Genomic DNA, 16,310 nt, shown 5'->3' on the forward strand with positions numbered 1-16,310 from the left:
GCCTCCGCCTCGCATTAACGTCCGGAGCTGGTTGCGGACCCACGAAGGCGGCGGCGGCGGCGGCGGCGGCGGCGGCGGCGTCCTGGGCGGCCGAGTTCCCTTCCCAGGCCGGGCAGGGGAAGAGCGAGAGGCCGCCGGAGCAGGTGATCCCGCCCGCCCGCCCGCCCGGCAGAGGCGGAGAGCGCCCGCCCTTTGCTCGTCTCGCTGCCCTCGGTGGAAGAAGGCGGGCCCGTTGGACTTCCCAAAGCTGCCCGGGCGGCGGCGACGGCGGCGGCTGGAGAATCAACTTGGGCAGAGCGAGCGAGAGAAAGGAGGAAGGCGCAGCAGCAGGCGGGCGGACCGAGCCACCCAGCCAGCCAGGAACCGGCTTCCAAACCCCGGCGATGGCAGGCGAGCTGGAGGCTACCGAAGCCGGCGGAGGCTGAAGTGTGGAGCCCGGGCTCGGCCAGCAGCAGCAGCAGGAGCAGCAGGGGCGAGGCTCCCCCTTCCAGCCCAGCCCCGGCATGGCTCGCTGGATCCCCACCAAGCGGGAGAAATATGGCGTGGGTGAGTACCCGGGGAGGGGGGGGGCGCTCTGAGATTCTCCCTCTCCCCCCACCCAGCACGCCTCCCCCTTTCCCACGTGCAGGATATGCGGGTCCTTTTGCCCGGAACTTTCCCATGGACTCCACCGATTGTCTGCGGGGCGGATCTCTCCTCCCCCCTCTCTGTCTCTTCCCCCCTTCTCTCTCTTTTTCTCTCTCCCTCTTTCTTTTCTTCTCTTTTCCTCTCTCTCTCCCTATCTCTCTCTGTGTCTCTGACTTTCTTTTTTCTCTCTTTCTCTTCCCCTCTCTTTTCCTCTCTCTTTCTCTTTTCTCACTCTCTTTCTCTGTCTCTGTGTGTCTCTCTTTTCTTTCTCTTCCTATCTCTCTCTTTTCCTCTCTCTTTCTCTCGTTTTTCTCTTTCTCTTCTCTCTCTTCCTCTTCTCTCTTTCTCTTTTCCTCTCTCTCTCTCTTTCTTTCTCTTCCTCTCTTCCCCTCTTTCTCTCTCTTTTCCTCTCTCTTACTCTGTCTCTCTGTGTGTCTCTCTCTTTTCTTTCTCTTTTCCTCTCTCTCTTTTCCTCTCTTTCTCTCTCTGTTTCTCCCCCCCCCTCCTTTTCTTCCTCCCATCAGCTCGCTTTTCTTCCTTTTCTGTCCTTCTTCCTGCTTGGCCTGTGAAGAGGGTTCACTTCTCACTCCCGCTCTGCTGTTTGGACACCGGAAGGATTCCGCTTTGGGGTGCCAATCCCCGTCGATTTGCAGTGTGTGTGGGGGAAACAGACCCCACCCTCACTGCTTTTTTGTTTTTGTTTTTTTTCCCAGGGGGGGGGAAAGAAAAACTCCTTTTCTCTCTCTTCCATCCACTCCTCCTTTCTGCAGCCTATTCTTTTCTTAACTTTGGCCGAAACACCTTCCAGACAGGCAGGACTCACTGTTCCCATTATCCCCAGCCAGTAGGTGGGGGTGTTGGAGGAAGAGTTTGAATCAGTGGTTCATCCACCCACCCGTGCCTAATTTATTTATCCTTTAATTAATTAATTAATTAATTTATTCATTTGTCCAATACACAATACATATGGAAGAGAATAGACATGAAGTAATATATATAAAGATAATATGTAAAAATAGAGGAGAAGATATAGGAAAGGAAGAAAATATATGTGATATATGAAATAAAGGAAAGACAATTGGACAGGGGACGAAAGGCACACTAGTGCACTTATTGACCTCTTAGGAACCTGGAGAGGTCAATCATGGATAGTCTAAGGGAGAAATGTTGGGGGTTAGGGGTTGACACTATTGAGTCCGGCAATGAGTTCCACGCTTCGATCACTCGATTGTTGAAATCATATTTTTTACAGTCAAGTTTGGAGCGGTTAATATTAAGTTTGAATCTGTTGCATGCTCTTGTGTTGTTGCGGTTGAAGCTGAAGTAGTCATTGACCAGTAGGACGTTGCAGCATATGATCTTGTGGGCAATACTTTAAGGTCCTTTTTATCTCTTGCATAGCTCTGGGGGGGGGGGGGGGGCTGGAGAGAGAAAATATAGATTGTTTTGTCCATAGAGGAGAATGTTTGTAGCTCTGGATTGAAATTAGGGGTCCTTGGGGCTCTATGAACTTGGTTCTTTTCTTGCACATTTTCCAAGCTAGGGAACATCCTTCAAGTCGGTGAAGTGCTGTGTAAAGTAAATCATAAACACCCTCCCTGTTTCTGTGGATCTGCTTTGCTAGGCGTGTATTTTGCCTTTTTTTTTTTGCCAATAATTGTACTGTGAATTAAAATTAGAATACTTTATTGGCCAGGTTTGATTGGACACACAAGGAAATTTGTCTTTGGTGCATGTACTCTCGATGTAGATAAAAGAAAATATAAATTGTAAAGATACATTATGCATTGCAACGTATATATTGATGATGTTACCTAGTGGGGCAATGAAACATCTGCAAGCAAACAAGCCCAGAGAGCAGAAGAACCACCCCCAGATGGTTTTGTTTTATTTCTTCCCACCACCCCATGGGATGTTTAGTGCCAGGGAGTTTGTGAGTCACCTTTGGGGCTGCAAAGAAAGAAAACAAAGGACAAGGGGGTTGAAATATTGTTTTCGATGGCTTAATTAACCTCCAACAGCAGAGGTGGCACAGCCTGATGGGAGCCACTGAAAGGCTGTCAGCCTCAGCCGTAAATAGTTACATCAGATTAATTAATGGGGAGTGCAGAGGTGGGCTGGTTTGGGGGGGAGAGGTGATGTGAAAGGTTGTGGACCCAAAGGTTGTGCCATGCATCTTGCCATGTCAACCAGTCCATTAGAATTTAAACACTCAGTCTTTCTCCATAAGCTATTTTAGCAGATTAACAAGAGTTGGAAGGAACCTTGAGATAATAACACCAACACTCCGCAGTCTGCATTGGTTGCCGATCAGTTTCCGGTCACAATTCAAAGTGTTGGTTATGACCTATAAAGCCCTTCATGGCACCGGACCAGATTATCTCCGGGACCACCTTCTGCCGCACGAATCCCAGCGGCCAGTTAGGTCCCACAGAGTGGGCCTTCTCCGGGTCCCGTCAACTAAACAATGTCATTTGGCAGAGCCCAGGGGAAGAGCCTTCTCTGTGGTGGCCCCGGCCTTCTGGAACCAACTCCCCCCAGAGATTAGAATTGTCCCCACCCTCCTCACCTTTCGTAAGCTCCTTAAAACCCACTTCTGCCGTCAGGCATGGGAGAACTGAGATATTCTTTCCCCCTAGGCCTTTACAATTTATGCATGGTATGTTTGTTTGTATGTATGTTTGGTTTTACAATAAGGTTTTTTTAGTTGTTTTAGTATTGGATTTACATGCTGTTTTTTATTACTGTTGTTAGCCGCCCCGAGTCTACGGAGAGGGCCGGCATACAAATCCAATAAATAAATAAATAACAACATAGTTGGAAGGGACCTTGGAGGTCTTCTAGTCCGACCCTCTTCTTAGGCGGAAACCCTACACTACTTTACTTTTATTTATTTGTTTGTTTTGTCCAATACACAATAATACACAATGAGGGTTATAGAGGATATAATCAGGTAGAATGTATTAAAGGGGGAATGGAGGAGTGAAATATAACTATGAGAGAATAGCAGAAAAAGATATAGATATAGGAGATATAGAGAAAAAGATATAGATATAGGAGATATAGAGAAGATATAGGAGATATAGGCGAGAGAATAGGACAGGGGACGGTAGGTACTCTCGTGCACTTATGTACACCCCTTACTGACCTCTTAAGAACTTGGTGAGGTCAACCATGGATAGCCTAAGAGTAAAGTGTTGGGGGTTAGGAGATGATACTACAGAGTTCAGTAGTGAATTATGAAAAACTTCCAGTGTTGGAGCATTCACAACTTCTGGAGGCAAGCTGTTCCACTGATTTATTGTTCTAACTGTCAGGAAATTTCTCTTAGTTCTAAGTTGCTTCTCTCCTTGTTCAGCTTCTACCCATTGCTTCTTCTTCTACCCTCAGGCGCTTTGGAGAATAGGTTGACTCCTTCTTCTTTGTGGCAACCCCTGAGATACTGCTATCATGTCTCTCCTGGTCCTTCAACCGTTCTTTATGTGCTTTAGCCTCCAGTCCCCTAATCATCTTTGTCGCTCTTCTCTGCACTTTTTCTAGAGTCTCAACATCCTTTTAGCATCGTGGCGACCAGAACTGAATGCAGTACTCCAAGTGTGGCCTTACCAAGTCCTTATAAAGTGGTATTAACACTTTAAGTGATCTTGATTCTATCCGTCTGTTGATGCAGCCTAGAACTATTAAATATTACTTTACTGAAAGAGCAGTAGATCCTTGGAACAAACCTCCAGCAGATGTGGTTGGTAAATCCACAGTAACTGAATTTAAACATGCCTGGGATAAACATAGATCCATCCTAAGATAAAATATAGTATAAGGGCAGACTAGATGGACCATGAGGTCTTTTTCTGCCGTCAATCTTCTATGTTTCTATGAACTGTGTTGGTTTTCAGACAAATGGCGGTTGAGTCCCTTCTTCAAAGCCACCAGTGTTGGCTCACCCACAACTTCTGAAGGCAAGCCATTCCACTGTATTTGCTTTGACTGTCAGTAAAATTCTCCTTAGAAGACTTTTTTTCCTCCCGCCCCACCTTATCGAGTGTTTTGTATGCAGTTCCTGGATCTAGTCCGATGAGCCGTAGTTATCTTGTGTTTTCCCAGAACTCAGGGTCACTTTTAGCCCAAACAAGACCTGGAAACGCCTCCTCCTCCTCTTTCTATTTTTCTTTCGCCATCATGTTTAAACTTTATTGCATCTGTCTTTTTTCTCCTGAGAGCCGGTGGCTTGGAAATCAAGGTAGGCAGCAAATTAAGGCAACTGGGCAAAGCGGAAGAAGGTTTGTTTGTCACCTTCTAATTCTTTCCTCGGATAAAAGATCCTGAGCCTTAGGAGCAGTTTCCAAGCCAGGAGCAGCTACTCATGGATGACTGAACTTTCTGCAATGTCAGGGAGCTCTTTGATTCACACGTTGTGTAATCATTCCATTGAAAACCATCAATAGGCCTGAAACCAAATATTTCATGCCCTCATCACCTCGAGGCTCGACTACTGTAATGCTCTCTACATGGGGCTACCTTTGAAAAGTGTTCGGAAACTTCAGATCGTGCAAAATGCAGCTGCGAGAGCTATTATGGGCTTCCCTAAATATGCTCATGTTACTCCAACACTCCGCAGTCTGCATTGGCTGCCGATCAGTTTCCGGTCACAATTCAAAGTGTTGGTTATGACCTATAAAGCCCTTCATGGCATCGGACCAGGATACCTGCGAGACCGCCTTCTGCCGCACGAATCCCAGCGACCGGTTAGGTCCCACAGAGTTGGCCTTCTCCGGGTCTCGTCAACTAAACAATGTCGTTTGGCGGGACCCAGGGGAAGAGCCTTCTCTGTGGTGGCCCCGGCACTCTGGAACCAACTCCCCCCAGAGATTAGAATTGCCCCCACCCTCCTTGCCTTTCGTAAGCTACTTAAAACTCGCCTCTGCCACCAGGCATGGGGGAATTGAGATGCTCTTTCCCCCTAGGCCTTTACAATTTTATGCATGGTATGTCTGTATGTATGTTTGACTTTTTATATTAATGGGTTTTTAATCATTTTTAGTATTGGATTGTTATTGTACACTGTTTTATTATTGCTCTTAGCCGCCTGAGTCTCTGAAGAGGGGCGGCATACAAATCCAATAAACAGATAGATAGATAGATAGATAGATAGATAGATAGATAGATAGATAGATAGATAGATAGATAGATAGATAGATAGATACCTTCTCTGTGGTGGCTCCGACTCTCTGGAACCAGCTCCCCCCAGAGATCAGGATTGCCCCCACCCTCCTTGCCTTTCGCAAACTTCTTAAAACCCACCTCTGCCGTCAGGCATGGGGGAATTGAAACATCTCCCCTTTGCCCATGTAGTTTTTGTGTATGATTCGATTGTGTGTTGCTTTTTATATATTGGGGTTTCTTCTTGTTTTTGGACTTTTTAATCTAAAACTGTAACCTAGATTTTTAAATATTAGATTTGTTACTATGTATTGCTCTTCACAATATACACCATTTACTGTATATTGTTCATGACTGTTGTTAGCCGCCCCGAGTTTTCGGAGAGGGGCGGCATATAAATCCAATAAATTGAATTGAATTGAATTGAATTGTTGTGAGCCGCCCCGAGTCTGCGGAGAGGGGCGGCATATAAATCCAGTAAATCTAATCTAATCTAATTTCCCCCACCAAATATCTTTTTTCATGTTTTTAGGTTTTAGGAACAACAGGGCTGAACAAAGAAGCTTGAATCCAGCTTCATAATAAGTCAGCACTTGATAGCTGAGGTCGGGCGTTTGCTCTTAAAGGGTTACAGCGAAAATCAAAGCAGAGATGATGTTGTTGTTGTTTGCTGTGGTTGTTAAGTGAATCACTACAATTGTTAATTGTTAAATCACATGTTTGTTAAGGGAATCCAGTTCATCCCCATTGACTTTGCTGGTCGAAAGTCTACCAAGATTGTAAACGGCTAGTTGCAAGCATCATAAATATATGTTGCTTGACTTGAATATTGTGTCAAGCTGGTGCAGGAGCTGGTGATTAATTAACGGCTTGCCACACTATCTACTGTGTTTCACCGAAAATAAGACACTGTCTTATATTAATTTTTGCTCCAGAAGTTGTGCTACGTCTTATTTTCGGGGAGTGCCTGATATTTATCAAATAAGACAAATTCACAGGCAGAAAAGCTGACACCCCCAAAGAAAGTGTACCGTACGGTACACTGATTATGGTACGGTGCCTGTCAGTATGGCACCCACCCACACAAACAATGGCACTTATATGGTACAACCGTATACTCCCGCTATTGCACCTTCCGGCCACCAGAGGAACTGCAGTCTACGCACTGTAGTGGAGACTGTAATGGCGGTGAGACAGTAGCAGACTGTGTCTGCTGTACTGGGCGGTACAAAGCGATGGAAGGGGCCAGCATGGGACGCCACATTATTACGGTACCGCTATGAACAGCTTTGAATGTTACCGTATGTTTTTCCACCGTACCGTATGTAAACTTGACTGCGCCTTATTTTCGGGGGGTGCCTTATATTAGCAAATTCTGCAAAACCTCTGACATGCCTCACTTTCGGGGTACGTCTTATTTTCGGGGAAACAGGGTATAGAAGGACTGATATTTATGGGAACTTGGAAGGGGTGATTTTCACGAGAGGACAGGTGCAGCCACAAAGCATTCTTTCGAGTGGTTCAAGGCCATCCTATGCCCACCACCTGGGCGGAAGTGGAAGGAGGCCTTGCCACTCTGGCACAATTTGAGTGGGCAATGTGACAAGTTTGTGGGTGGGGGACTAGGCATGTGAACTTACAACTGGGTGGGAAACGCAAGATTCATGTTTCCCAGTGCAGGTGACAGGATGGCTCCGGCAATAAAGTGCTTTGAGTAGTACTTTGACTTGCACTCTGATATAGTTTGGATGCTACCTAAAACCTTAGCATATTGATCATGTGACCACAGGGATGCTGCAACAGTTGTAAGTGTGATGACTGGTTGCAAAGTCCCTTTGTTTTCCAGCGCCATCCTTACTTCAAACAGTTTCTAAACAAATAGTATCAAATTGAAGATGACCTTCAAGGGACTAGAGGCTAAAACATATGAAGAATGCTTGCAGGAGCTGGGTATGTCTAGTTTAATGTAAAGAAGGACTAGGAGAGACACGGTAGCAATGTTCCAATATTTTAGGGGTTGTCACCCAGAAGAGGGAGTCAAACTAATCTCCAAAGCACCTGACAAGAAGCAATGGGTGGAAACCAATCAAGGATGAATTGATTGGTATTCCTGGAGGCCTCTGTAATATGGTAAATGATTTAGCTTTACTAGATAAATGGTCAAAGCAATGGAAACTGCAGTTTAATGTTCCCAAATGTAAAATAATGCACTTGGGGAAAAGGAATCCTCAATCTGAGTATTGTATTGGCAGTTCTGTGTTAGCAAAAACTTCAGAAGAGAAGGATTTAGGGGTAGTGATTTCTGACAGTCTCAAAATGGGTGAGCAGTGTGGTTGGGCGGTAAGAAAAGCAAGTAGGATGCTTGGCTGCATAGCTAGAGGTATAACAAGCAGGAAGAGGGAGATTGTGATCCCGCTATATAGAGCACTGGTATATATTTCCCTTCCTGGAGAATATTTCATACTCACCTGTTAAATCAGTTTAGTCAATTGATTCAAGAAGTGACATAAATTGTATGTTCTATCACTATTACCTTGATCTGAAAATTTTAGAATGATATTTCTGGAAATCTCTTTTGATTTTTTGGCTCAGAATACACTGGAGTTACATAGAAGATTTGGGCCTTTGGTGAGCTGTTTAGGAAATTCCCCATTAGAATTGTTGTTTCCAGCAAAACTTTTGCACTTCTGCAATTCTTGGATTTTCCCACAGAGCTGCTACTTGCATTTCCTCCTTGTGTGTGAGCTGGTGCTGTCTTCGCTGCAAAGGAGCAAGATGGCATGTCCCCTTTGCATACCTCAAAGCAGAAGAAATCAAGCTATTTTCCAAAGCACCTGAGGGTAGGACAAGAAGCGATGGGTGGAAACTAATCAAGGAGAGAAGCAATTTAGAACTAAGGAGAAATTTCATGACAATTAGAACAATTAATCTGTGGAGCAACTTGTCTCCAGAAGTTGTAAGTTCAACACTGGAAGTTTTTAAGAAGTTGTTGGATAACCATTTGTCTGAACTAGTGTAAGATCTCCTGCCTAAATAGGGGGTTGGACTAGAAGACCTCCAAGGTCCCCTCCAACTCTGTCCTTCTTTTCTCTTCTCTTCTCTTTCTCTTTCTCTTCTCTTCTCTTTCTCTTCCTTTCTCTTCTCTTTCTCTTTCTCTTCTCTTCTCCTTCTCTTCTCTTCTCTTTCTCTTCTCTTCTCTTTCTGCCGCACGAATCCCAGCGACCAGTTAGGTCCCACAGAGTTGGCCTTCTCCAGGTCCCGTCGACTAAACAATGTCGTTTGGTGGGACCCAGGAGAAGGGCCTTCTCTCTGGCAGCCCCGACCCTCTGAAACCAACTCCCCCCGGAGATTAGGATTGCCCCCACCCTCCTTGCCTTTAGCAAACTCCTTAAAACCCACCTCTGCCGTCAGGCATGGGGAAATTGATTCTGTCTTACAACCAGAAATGGCATTACTATGGGATAAGGATCATTACTAGTAATTTGTAAAATATTGGTACCATGTTGGAGTACCATGAACCACTTTGAACCCAGAAGGGCCCGAGCAGAATGTCCTGGGAGAAATGAATAGTGCTCCAGAATTCTACATTTAAAACTCATTCACAGTTTTTATAAATGAGTCTTGAGATGTATGACTGTTTTTATATTAAGGGTTTTCAATTGTTTTTAACTATTAGATTTGTACTGTTTTGCTGTCGTGAGCCGCTCCGAGTCTCTGGAGAGGGGCGGCATACAAATCTGATAAATAGATAAGATAGATAGATAGATAGATAGATAGATAGACAGACAGACAGACAGACAGACAGACAGACAGACAGACAGACAGACAGACAGACAGACAGACAGACAGACAGACAGACAGATACACAAGCAAACAAACAAACAAATAAATAAAGGTGCACGCTCATTGTACCAGTAGCAGCAGGAATGGGATTTCTACTTTCCTTATACTCGCCCCCTGATTTGATAAATCAGGCTAGTAATAGTAGCCCTAAATATAAGGATATATTGACAATATTCCCCTAAATCTCCATCGAAGTCTGTAGGGATTCCACTTTCTGATTTTACAAAAGATGTTTATTTAGGTGGCGGAATAACAGATAACTTTTCTGAAGTCCCTCTCCCTATTATTATTATTATTATTATTATTATTATTATTATCATCATCATCATCATCATCATCATCATCATCATCACTATTACTATTACTATTATCACAAGATACAAAGGCAACACAACAAACCTAATTAATTAAAAATTACAACTAAAACCCCATATATAATAAAACCAGTCAGCCAGTTCATTCCCAACCACACATTACATCTGGTAAACAGAGGAAGGGGGCTTGATCTTATTGCCTCAGGCCTGGCGACATAAATGCGAGGAGGGTCGGGGGCAGTGGGAATCTCTGGAGGGAGCTGATTCCAGACGGCCATTAGTCTTGCCCACAGGTGAGTTCTAACTTACCTCACCGCCAGTTCGCTTCGCCTTGCGGCCTGTGGCTCAGCATGCATTGCATGCCATGTAGCCATGCTGTGCGGGCACGCATGGGCAGTGCTAAAAAACAAGGCCCAAAAGAAAAAGTCCTTGAAAACAAGATGTCAGCCCATGCACAGTGTCAGAAACTTCGCTCCTGTGCATGTGCAGAAGCAAAAAAAAAAAATCCTCCCAAAAAATCCGCCCAAAAATTCAAAACAAAGATGGCGGCCTCCTCAGATCTTGCTCTGTGATGTCACCACATATTTACTGCTGGATCTATCGAACCTGTGTAAATTAGGAGGAACCCACGTCTAGTCTTGGCTCGGAAATACTATGGATGTTACATTTTAATATATATATATGTTGTTAGCTCTGGCCCAGCTCCTGCCCCAAGGACTGTGGATGTGGGGGAGACATCTACATGCTGCAGGCCTGTTTTGCCCCCGGTGGAATCTGCTGATGAAGGCTCCTCTGACCAAGAAGACATGAGTGACAGGGAGGAGAAGAGTGTGGCAGACAGCTCAGAAGGAGATCAATGATCTCTCTCCTCCTTGGATTCAGAACAAGAGTTAATGATACAGCCATGCATGTGGAGAGCGATTCATAGGCAGCAACAACTGAGAGATTATTATCAAAGAAAATGAGGCCACCTGTGGTTGGGTGGGGCTGTGGTCATTAGTGAGGCTGCTATAAATAGCAGCCTGTGGGTTTGGCCATTGTGGAGGATTATCTGATCGTTGTGTTTCGTGACTGCTTTGCTGACTTTGACTTTTTGTGTGCTGATTTTCCCCCGCTTTGAAACTAAACCAGAGCAAAGTGTGTTTCACTTTGTGAAAGAAGAAGGACTGTGAATTGCCTCACAGCTGCAAGCTAAGTATCACAGAACTGATAAGGGACTTGTACAAATTACCAGTTTGTTTGGAGACAAGTGCTCTTTGCTATACCAAAAGAGGGCTTGGTTTAAGTGACTTTTCATTATAAAGAACATTGTTTTGAATTTTCAAACGTGTGTGTGTCTGAAAAGAAATATTTCACTCTTAGGTTTAAATGATTTATACAAGAAATACCCCCAACTGGTGGTGGGGTATGATTGATTGTCTGGTGGTGGGATCACTAAGCACATGTTATATGTTATATGTTGTGTGTGTGTTTTATATTATAAAAATCAATAAAAATATAAATATATAAATATATATATATATCTGTTACCATGTTTAAAAATATGAATTATTTCTCCCCGGTTGTGAAATGTGGGACCAATTGAATCATAGGGTTTGAGTCAGGATCATGCTTACGGCAAACACATTGAGATCAGTGTGGTAAATTAGTCACGGCTCATTGAAGTTCCATTGATTTTCAATGAATACTAAATGGGAACTTAAGATAAGGAACTTTGAAAAAAAGAGGAACCCTTTTATAATATTTAAATCATCAACTGAAACTACTGTAAGAACACGAAACAGTGTATTTATACATTTTTTTATTTTTTATTTTTTATCTATCTATCTATCTATCTATCTATCTATCTATCTATCTATCTATCTATCTATCTATCTATCTACTTACTTATTTATTTACTTACTTACTTATTTATTTACTTATTTATTTATTTACTTACTTACTTACTTACTTATTTACTTACTTGCTTATTTATTTATTTATTTATTTCGTCAGCCATGCATTAGATAACAGATAAAAGAAGAAGGACAGTAGGGCAGGGATGGTAGACACAATGGTGTGCTTATGCACACCCCTTATTCTGAGATACAGTACAACTGAAGTATTATTTATATCCTTTATTTATTTATTGGATTTGTATGCCGCCCCTCTCCGAGGACTCGGGGCAGCTAACAACAGTGATGAAACAAAATGTGACAATCCAATAATACAATACTATATGGCGTATATAAATATCAGTAGAATAGTGAATTATATATATAATTCACATATATACACAACCACCTTGGGTCGATTGAGAAGGACGGCATAGAAATCAACCAACCAACCAACCAACCAACCAACCAACCAAACAAACAAACAAACAAACAAACAAACAAACTAATAAATAAACAAACAAATAATTAAATAAATAAATACAAACAAATAAACTCATGCCCTCATCACCTCGAGGTTCGACTACTGTAACGCTTTCTACATGGGGCTACCTTTGAAAAGTGTTCGGAAACTTCAGATCGTGCAGAATGCAGCTGCGAGAGCAGTCATGGGCTTACCTAGGTATGCCCATGTTTCGCCATCACTCCGCAGTCTGCACTGGCTGCCGATCAATTTCCGGTCACAATTCAAAGTGTTGGTTATGACCTTTAAAGCCCTTCATAACATTGGACCAGAATACCTCCGAGACCGCCTCCTGCCGCACGAATCCCAGCGACCGATTAGGTCCCACAGAGTGGGCCTTCTCCGGGTCCCATCAACAAAACGATGTCGGTTGGCGGGCCCCAGGGGAATAGCTGGCACGTGAGCTGTTGTCATAGCTAAGCTCTAACATACATTTGTGTGCCGGCTAGCTCATTTTTGGTTTGCACAGAGGCTCTGGGAGGGAGTTTTTGGCTTCCACAGATCCTCTGCGAGAGAAAAGTCACAGGGAAGCCCTTGGAGCCTGGGGTGGGCAAAATACGAGCCTACTGCGCCCACCAGAAATTGAGAAACAGTCCGTTTCCAACCTCCAGAGGGCCTCCAGGGTGTGGGGGAAGCTGTTTTCGCCCTCCCTGGGCATTGAATTATGGGTGTGGACACTCACGCATGTGCGATAATATGCACGCACACTCTTTCGGCACCCAAGGGAAAAAAGGTTCCCCATCATTGCACTAGACGAAAAGGAAGAAAATTGACTGGCATAGCTTGTATTGTTGTCCAGTAGATAAACTATATCCTGGATTAATGGAATTGACTAATTGTACAACACGTGAAGACAAATACACAATTCTACCATAGCCTTAGCATAGCCTAGGGGCAAATCAATTACCCCATGCCTGGCGATATAGGTGGGTTTTGAGTAGCTTATGAAAGGCAAGGAGGGTGGGGGCGGTTCTAATCTCTGGGGGGGTTGTTGATTCCAGAGGGCCGGGGCCGCCACAGAGAAGGCTCTTCCCCTGGGTCCTGCCAGATGACATTGTTTAGTCGACGGGACCTGGAGCAGGCCGACTCTGTGGGACCTTATCGGACACTGAAATTCATGCGGCAAAAGACGGTCCCAGAGGTATTCTGGCCCAATGCCATGTAGGGCTTTATAGGTCATTACCAACACTTTGAATTATGACCGGAAACTGATCGGCAACCAGTGCAGGACGCAGAGTGTTGCCGAGACGTGGGCGCTCCACGATAGCTCTCGCGGCCGCATTTTGCATGATCTGAAGTTTCCGAACACTTTTTAGAGGTAGCCCCATGTAGAGAGCGTTGCAGTAGTCGAATCTCGAGGATACTAAACTACAAGGTCATTTAAGCCTTGCTAGTATGTGTACAATAAATGTAGAGATTCTTCGGTTATATTGGAAGTGTGTTACTTCTCAGGGTGTATTCTCCATCATTTTAAGTTGGGTGACTAAATAGGGAATTTTCCATGGAAACTCATGGTCCCTTAGGGAAAAAGTGAAGTACCTAAGTACTTGCCCACATAAGATACAGGAGGAAAGTTTAAAAGATTACATGCTGTTTTTTGAAATTGTGAGCAGACAGGAAGAGCTACTCTGAGCTGCTTTGTGTATTCTTCTAGTTTTGATGATAAACTTAAAAAAAGAAGGGAAGTTTATTAAGCTTCCATTACCATTTAATCTACTTCCCCCAATGGGAGAAACAAGTGGAAAATCCCCTTTTTTCCCCTACCATGGTGACACAAGACCTTGGTTGACATTTTTTAGTGCGACGTATGCAGTTATACAACTGCCAACTTCTGTTGTTGAGGAAGATGAACTAGGAGAATAAAGGTCCCAGGATAATGTTGTAGGGTCCAATTTGAGTGAGTTAGCAGGACCAGAGATTTTGTCTTCCAAGTTTCGTGCTGAAGCCCATCTTCAGAAAACCTCTGGAGCCCATCTTCAGAAGTTCCCTAAAGATTGGCTCCAGTGCAGAGGCAAAACTTGTGGTCCCAGGGGCCAACCCAGATTGGACCCTGCAATATGAACGTGTATCATCATCTGCTTTTAACAATCCCATATGTTGGGCACAGCTACTTGGCCCATAACCTATTGGGCATAGAGAGTATTGAGCACATAGAAGTTAACCCACCAAGTAGCCACAGTTTTCACCCTCCCAAGCTTCAGTGAGGCCTGTGTGCATGCACATGGATTCCGGGGGGGGGGGGGGAGAATTTTGTGCATTCCCAGGGGCAGGGAGATGCACATGTGCATGGGGGGAGGGAATGGGTGTGAGCACTTGTGTGTGGTCTAGCGTACACATACACACATTGATTGATTGATTGATTGATTGGTTTGTATGCCGCCCCTCTTTGTAGACTCGGGGCGGCTAACAACAGTAAAAAGACAATATGAACAAATCTAATATTAAAAGTAATGTAAAAAACCCCAATTCAAGAAACCAATCATACATACAGACATACCATGCATAAATTTTATAAGCCTAGGGGGAAGGGAATATCTCAGTTCCCCCATGCCTGACGACAGAGGTCGGTTTTAAGGAGCTTACGAAAGGCAAGGAGGGTGGGGGCAACTCTGATATCAGGGGGGAGTTGGTTCCAGAGGGTCGGGGCCGCCACAGAGAAGGCTGTTCCCCTGGGTCCCGCCAAATGACATTGTTTAGTCGACGGGACCCGGAGAAGGCCAATTCTGTGGGACCTAACTGGTCGCTGGGATTCGTGCGGCAGAAGACGGTCCTGGAGATATTCTGGTCCGGTGCCATGAAGGGCTTTATAGGTCATAACCAACACTTTGAATTGTGACCGGAACCTATCGGCAACCAGTGCAGACTGCGGAGTGTTGGTGTGACATGGGCATATTTAGGGAAGCCCATGATTGCTCTCGCAGCTGCATTCTGCACGATCTGAAGTTTCTGAACACTTTTCAAAGGTAGAGAGCATTACAGTAGTCGAATCTCGAGGTGATGAGGGCATGAGTGACTGTGAGCAGTGAGTCCCGGTCCAAATAGGGCCGCAACTGGTGCACCAGGCGAACCTGGACAAACGTCCCCCTCCCCACAGCTGAAATATGATTCTCTAATGTGAGCTGTGGATCGAGGAGGACGCCCAAGTTGCGGACCCTCTCTGGGGGGGGTCAATAATTTCCCCCCCAGGGTTATGGACGGACAGATGGAATTGTCCTTGGGAGGCAGAACCCACAGCCACTCCGTCTTATCCGGGTTGAGTTTGAGTCTGTTGACACCCATCCAGACCCCAACAGCCTCCAGGCACCGGTGCATCACTTCCACTGCTTCGTTGACTGGACATATGTTGGGCCCAGCTACTTGTCATAGAGAGTATTGAGCACATAGAAGTTAACCCACCAAATAGCCACAGTTTTCACCCTCCCAAGCTTCAGTGAGGCCTGTGTGCATGCACAGGGATTGCGGGAGGGGGGGGGGATTGTGCGCATTGCCAGGGGCAGGGGGATGCACATGTGCATGGGGGGAGGGAATGGGTGTGAACACTTGTGTGTGCTCTAGCGTGCCCATACACACATACATACAATCCCTTTTGGCACTTGAACCAAAAAAGGTTCGCCATCACTGACCCAAGTCGATATGGATGAACAGCATAGTTCTTCACTTTCTCTGAGTGTATGTTGATTCAGTAAATTGTGTTGCCTGGTTATCAGTTCTAAATATTATTTGCAGTGTATACGTGAAGATATCTTGCCGCCTTATCTACTAAATGGAAAGAAAAACCATATTTAATCTGCACACCTTCAAATTAGTTTCTGTCTTCCGGTGACTCATTGATGAGCAGGCTTTCCTGTATGGCTTTTTCAGTTTTAATTAATATTGTCGGTACAGTCAGATGCTCTTGGAGCTGAAGTATCCCGCCTTGGGCAGGAGGTTGGATTGGACGATCTCCAAGGTCCTTCTACCCCTGTGATTCCC

General features: G+C 44.7%; 1 protein-coding gene across 2 annotated transcripts in view; it reads left to right on the top strand.

Moving 5' to 3' along the window:
* Window positions 1-234: 234 nt before the first annotated feature.
* DOCK5 (dedicator of cytokinesis 5) overlaps window positions 235-16,310 on the top strand; it is a 201,407-nt gene continuing 185,331 nt past the window's right edge. For both annotated transcript variants that reach the window (XM_070765694.1, XM_070765696.1), the window contains exon 1: window positions 235-546. In XM_070765694.1, the coding sequence (XP_070621795.1) occupies window positions 504-546 (43 nt within the window). In that variant the 5' untranslated portion in view covers window positions 235-503. The remainder of the gene's footprint in view (window positions 547-16,310) is intronic.

This window comes from Erythrolamprus reginae, chromosome 12, assembly GCF_031021105.1.
Source record: "Erythrolamprus reginae isolate rEryReg1 chromosome 12, rEryReg1.hap1, whole genome shotgun sequence".
Taxonomy (NCBI): Eukaryota; Metazoa; Chordata; class Lepidosauria; order Squamata; family Dipsadidae; genus Erythrolamprus; species Erythrolamprus reginae.